The following is a 6,132-nucleotide window of genomic DNA, read 5'->3' on the forward strand; positions in this document are numbered from 1 at the left end:
AAGCATCTCTGGACGCTTGGGCCTTGGAAAAGTAGCAAGTCCCATGTCAGTGGGGTGACCAATCCACTTTGGGTTTTAGCTGGAGCTTTAAAGGATTTGCCCAGAGGAAAGGACGAAGAGGGAGCATAAAGCGCATGTCATACTGTATCTTACTGTAAGAAATATTACAATTATCAGTAATATTTGGATTTGGGGTTTGGTTTGTGTGACAATAAAAAGGGGGGGAGTGTGATTTATGGAACAGAGGAGAGATATAGGTGAAGGGGGGAAAGTCTATATAAAAGAAAGAACAATATGGAAGTTAAAGAAGAGACTATATCGATGTGAAAACAACTGTAGGAATTTGTGTGTGATGTCAGATGATATGATAATTTCATTAAAAAAATAAAATAGAGTTCCAGCTAAAACCCAAAGCAGACCCCAGGTCAGTGAGGCGACCGATCCGCTTTGGGTTTTAGCTGGAACATTAAAGGAGCTGTCCAGAGCATTGCACATTTTTGTGCAGACCTTTAACCCCTCCAAAAATGTTCAACTCTCTGGACAGCTCCTTTAAAGTTCCAGCCAAAACCCAAAGCGGATGGGTCACTGACATGGGAGCCACTACTTTCCCAAGGCCCAGGCGTCCAGAGAGCGGACCTGCTTTCTAGCACTGTGTTGCAAGATGTCTTGCGCCACTGCTGCAACAAACCCTTTGGGTTGGCATAAAGGAAAGGTGGAGGCTTTGGGGTTGGCATTTTAAGATTAAAAGAGCAAAAGAAGGGGAAAATAGAGGAAAAGAAAAGCAGAGGAGAGAAAGAGGGGGACACACAAACACACACACACACACAAAACCACTGTGGGTAGAGTTGCTATGGAAACTGGCAGCCTGTAGGCTGGCATGTTGCCTGACACCGAGATGGAAAAACAGTTCAAAGGTAAAACTTGGCACAGGGATGTTGTCTTTTGTCAGAGATGTTTCCAGGAGGACAAAAGCAGCTGGCAGCAGCACCTTGGTAGCGCCAGTTCCCTGCGTTGCCTTTTCTTCCTCCATCTCACCCAGTGGCTTGCAAGGCTGACCTGGCAAGAGGAGACAGAAGAAGCAACAGTGGGCACCATTGGCATTGTGCAGTAGGCCAAGGAAAGGAAGGAAGGAAGGAAGGGAAGCAGGGAAAGAAGGACATCTCAACCCAGAGGTGGAATCCACAAAGTGGCCGCTGCAACCCATCCATCCATTTCCCATCTGGAGATGTTTGACGATATGGTGAGTAAATGTTATGCATGAGCAAAACCCTGTAGTTGGAACTGTGTATACAGACGGAGCCTCCTTTATCCAACAAGCTTAAAACCAGAAGTGTGTTGGGGATTTTGGATTCTGGAATACTTGCATGGGCTCCAAATCTAAACACAAAATTTATGTTTCATGCACAACCTATATACGCACTCTTATACTGTATAACTTTGTGCATGAGATGCAGAACCATCGGAAAGCAAAAGTGTCACTGTCTCAGCCACGCATGAACAAAGCTTTGGATTTTGGAGCATTTGAGGTTTGGGAATTTTGGACAAGGGAGGCTCACCCTGTACCATATATTTTAAATAATTGTGCGCATGAAACAAAGTTTGTGTATAGTGACCCATCATAAAGCAAAGGTGTCACTATCTCAGCTACCTATGGAAAAGGTTTTGGAACTTTGAAGCATGTCGGGTTTGGGAATTTTGGACAAGGGAGACTCAACTCATACAATATCTTTTTAATCATTGTGTGCATGAAACAAAGTTTGTGCGAAGTAACCCATCAGAAAGCAAAGGTGTCCCTGTCTCAGCCACGCATGAACAAGTTTTGGTTTTTGGCGGATTTCAGATAAGGGAGCCATGAAAGAAAAGTGCTGGGTAAAACCAATGTTTCGGTTTTTGTTGGGTAAATTCCACTCTTCTATAACTGATTTTGGGTATCTTACTTGCAATTGCACTGCATCATGGTGTTGTTAGTCTTAAAAATGGAATAGGTTGTGTGTCTTTTGCACTTGTATGTGTCACCGGTGGCAGCTTCCATATCAACAGTATGGCGAATCTGTTCTAATTTGTAATCCAAACCTTTAAGAACATTTCCTAGCTGTGGAACCCTCACCGCACAAAAGTGTCAGCTCCTTGGATAACGCCTTTAAAGTTTGGACTGAGACCCAGAGCAGACTCACCACTGCACTGACATGGAAACTGCTAGCTCCCATTGTATTTTGCAAGTGAGGATGCAGATGGCTTAACTGGGATGGCATGGGGCTCTCTTGTTCAAATGCTCTTAATCATGTTTGATTAGAGTCACTGTTTCTATCGATGTTATTGGATTTGCTTTATGGCCGACCTATGAATGTTTCTTGCCAGCTTCGCCCTCCTTTTTGCAAGCTCCCAAGAAGTTAGCATTTCTGCATGTAGGGCAGGTGAAATGCTTCTCGTCTCCCATGCAGAGGCATTTAAGGACATGTAGAGGGAACATTAGAAAAGCACATTGCAGCTCTGTGTCACACGCTGCCAATGTTGAGGTCTGTCTTGAACAATGGCAGCATCTAGCCAGCCAATTATGTTTTATGTATAGTACCTTGAAACCAAAAGAACCAGGGCAGCCTTGGCTTTTAAACTGGAAGAGAGCAGGGGAGTAAATGAACTCACATGGTTTGCAAATGGCCTCTTCAGCAGGAACATACCCTAAAGCTGTCCTGATTTGGATAGCCCCGATTATGCCTCTTTTAAGTTGTTTTTAAAATGCCCCAGTTTCTCTCTCTTCTTTCTACTTTGCCCTCTGCTTACTTCAGTTGCTGCAAAAGTGCAAAAGTAGTTGGCACTCATAGTTTTGTTGTGGGGTTTTTGGGCGATGTGGCCATGTTCTAGAAGAGTTTATTCCTGATGTTTCGCCAGCATCTGTGGCTGGCATTGTCAGAGAACGCTGGCATGGAAGTGATTATATACCCCCCACTTTCTTCTATGCCAGCATTCTCTGAAAATGCCAGCCACAGATACTGGCAAAACGTCAGGAATAAACTCTTCCAGAACATGGCCACATCGCCCAAAAAACCCACAACAAAACTATGGATGCTGGCCATGAAAGCCTTCGACTTCACAGTTTGCACTTGATTAGCTCAGAAGAAGAGCAAAAGAATGGGCACAGATTGCATGGAGGGCACATTGGATTGCGATGTGCATTGATCTTGGATATGAAGACAGAGGCATTAAAGTCTGTATTTTCAGTGTACAATTCTCTCTGGAAACCCTGTTTTCCAAATTATCAAGAGGCCTGGATCATGGCTTGTGGTCTTGTGCTTCCAGCAAAGGGAATCTAGCAGAGCTCCTCATGCGCTCAGTGCTCACATGTTTCCAAACAACATGTGCCAAACGGGGACCAAAACCACAAAGCAGTTCAAAAGCTGTCAGGGGAAAAGACATTTGCTGGGAGAGAAAACAAATGAGGCATCAGAACTAGGAAGGAAAGGACAGACAAAAATAGTTTCGCTGGAATAGTTGCCCCAACAAAAGTGTCAGGGCTGAGATTTTCATGTCTGGAAGAAAGAGAAGAGAGACCTTTGAAATGCAGAAAGCGTGTCTCTTGCCAGTCAGATCAGGAAACGCGGCACCTTTTTCATCTCTGCATCTAGCTAGAAAATGGCAATGGAGATGCGGATCCATTCCAAAAAGTACCAGAGTTTGTATACTTGTGTACCTTGAGGTCATTTCTGACTTCTGGAGACTCTAAAGTGACCCTCTGGCAGGGTTTTCCTGGCAAGACTTTTTCAGAGATGTTTGCCCTCTGAAGAAGGCCTTCTTCTGAGGCTGAGAGAGTGTGACTTACCCAAAGTCACCCAATGGGTTTCCATGACTGAGTGGGAATTCAAATCCTGGTCTCTGGAGTCTGAGTCCAGCATGGCTAGTACCTTCAAGTCTACCTCATTGTAGGGTTTTCCTGGCAAGAGGTCATGAATGGAGGTTTGCCATTGCCTCCCCCTGAAGTTGAGAGAGTGTGACTTCCCAAAGTTTTCATGGCTGAGAAGGGATTCCAACCCTGGTCTCTCAGAGGAATCCTGGTCACTATACCATCTCAGTTCTCTGTAGAGCAAAGGGAAGAAAGGTATGGAAGACAAGGGGAAGGGGAAGAAAGATTAAGGTTGCCATAAACCAGAATTGAGGGGGCTTCTGGTGGCCAGAAGAAGTGAATTGAAGGCATCTGACAGTGTTGGTCATGAAAGACTATCAAGACTCCAAAGCATGGGAGCTGCGCCAGTATTTCTCCTCCTGTGTTCTTAACAATGAAGTCCTGCCCTTGGAGTGATTTTGAAGAAGAGGAAGAGGGAAAAGAAGGGGAAGAGGAGCAAAAAAGGAGGAGGAAGAAGAGGAAGAAGGGAGGGAAGAGGAAGAGAGAGAAGAAGAGGAAATGGAGGAAAAGGAGGAAGAAGAGAGAAGGAAAAGGAAAAAGAGGAGGAGGAAGATGATGAAAAGGAGGAGGAGGAAGTGGCTGAGCCTGGGGCACCTGCTGGCAAGGTTTCCCATTGCTAGTGATGGTTGTCTTTTTGCCTAGGCCTGAATGATCCTTGACTGGAGGGAGCTCTTTCCAGGCTGACTGTCAGGGCCCCCGATGGAGGGACTAAACAGCTGCAGCAGGTGCTGGGAACAGGGCTCTTGGGAGTGGATCTCTCTCCATCTCTCCATTTGCCAGATGACCCTCAGTGTCCCTTTGAACTCTCTGGTGCTATTGATCCTATTTATTATATAATACCAGGATGTAAACCCTCGACTATTTAATCCTTGCATTCAGGGATATCTGATGACACCAGGATTTCCCTGGCTGCAGAAGAAAGAGGAACATCCCTCTACTATTCGCCCTGTAGAAAAAGACATAGAAAAATACATGCACAGAAAAAGGGGTTTTCTGCACATCAGTTGGATGTACATTAGAGTCCCTTCCAACTTTGTTAGTTCCTCTGGGAGCCTGCATCCTCCTTCCTCCGAAGCAGAGGCGCCTTGGTGGTCCGAGGGCGTTGGCAACCCAGGCTCAGCAGCATCAGGAGCAGCACTGGAGCGGAGGGAGTTAAGGGCAGGCGGAGGCGGGCGGGCGGCGCTGGGCTTGGCATCTCAGCAGCAGCAGCAGCAGCATTAGCACCAGCAGCATCAGCCTCAGATGCCAGCTGGGCAGAGAAGGAGGAGGGCAAGGGGGAAGCGGCGGTGCCCGCGGTTACATCACGCCCAGCGCCGGGCCAAGAAGGCAGGCACAGCCCCCGGGCAGCCTCTCTAAGACAGCAGCCATGCAGGTAACACTGGGGCAGCAGGGAAAGGGCAGGGGGTGGCCCCTTCCAGAGTGCCCAGGGAGAGTGCCAAGATGCCCAGGGAGAGTGCCCAGGAAGAGTGCCAAGAGAGTGCCAAGATATCAAGAGAGAGTGTCCAGGAAGGGTCCCAAGATGCCCAGGGAGAGTGCTCAGGGAAAATGCCAAGAGAGTCCCAAGATGCCCAGGGAAAGTGCCCAGGAAGAGTGCCAAGGGAGACCCAAGATGCCCAGAAAGAGTGCCCGGGAAGGGTCCCAAGATGCCCAGGGAAAATGCCCAGGGAGAGTCACAAGATGCCCAAGGAAAGTGCCAAGATGTCCAGAGAGAGTGCTCAGGAAGGGGCTCAAGATGCCCAGGGAGAGTGCCCAGAGAGGGTCCCAAGATGCCAGGGAGAGTACCAACAAACCCAGGGAGAGTGTCAATCTGCCCAGCCAAGGAAAGGCCGGAGGAAGGAAGGAAAGTTTGTGCACTTGGTCTTGTGGGAGAGAACTACCTGATGAGGAACCCTAGGGGAGATGATGATGATGATGATGATGATGATGATGATGATGATGATGATGATGGTGGTGGTGGTGGTGGTGGTGGTGGTGGTGGTGGTGGTGGTGATTGAGCAGAACTCCCTGAGAGGATTGGTGCCACACTCCAAAATGCCAAGAAAGATGCCCAAGGAGAGCCAGATGCCGGAAAGGCTGGAGGAAGGAAAGTTTGCACTCTTGGCTTCTGGTTTCTTTCTTCTGGGAGAGGATTTGGGGTTTTTTTTTGAGGGGGGAGAAGCAGACGACCTTATAATGAACTCCAGGAATAATAATAATAATAATAATAATAATAATAATAATAATAATAATAATAA

General features: G+C 47.2%; 1 protein-coding gene across 2 annotated transcripts in view; it reads left to right on the forward strand.

Annotated features, from left to right (window-relative positions):
• The first annotated feature begins 714 nt into the window (after positions 1–714).
• KCNIP3 (potassium voltage-gated channel interacting protein 3) overlaps positions 715–6,132 on the forward strand; it is a 55,207-nt gene continuing 49,789 nt past the window's right edge. Inside the window, exon 1 of one of the 2 annotated variants that reach the window (XM_042477124.1) lies at positions 715–1,240. In XM_042477124.1, the coding sequence (XP_042333058.1) occupies positions 1,226–1,240 (15 nt within the window). In that variant the 5' untranslated portion in view covers positions 715–1,225. Of the gene's footprint in view, positions 1,241–5,128; positions 5,271–6,132 lie in introns of those variants that run through there. The other variant, XM_042477125.1, reaches the window with a different exon arrangement.

The sequence above is a fragment of the Sceloporus undulatus genome, chromosome 6, assembly GCF_019175285.1.
Source record: "Sceloporus undulatus isolate JIND9_A2432 ecotype Alabama chromosome 6, SceUnd_v1.1, whole genome shotgun sequence".
NCBI lineage: Eukaryota > Metazoa > Chordata > Lepidosauria > Squamata > Phrynosomatidae > Sceloporus > Sceloporus undulatus.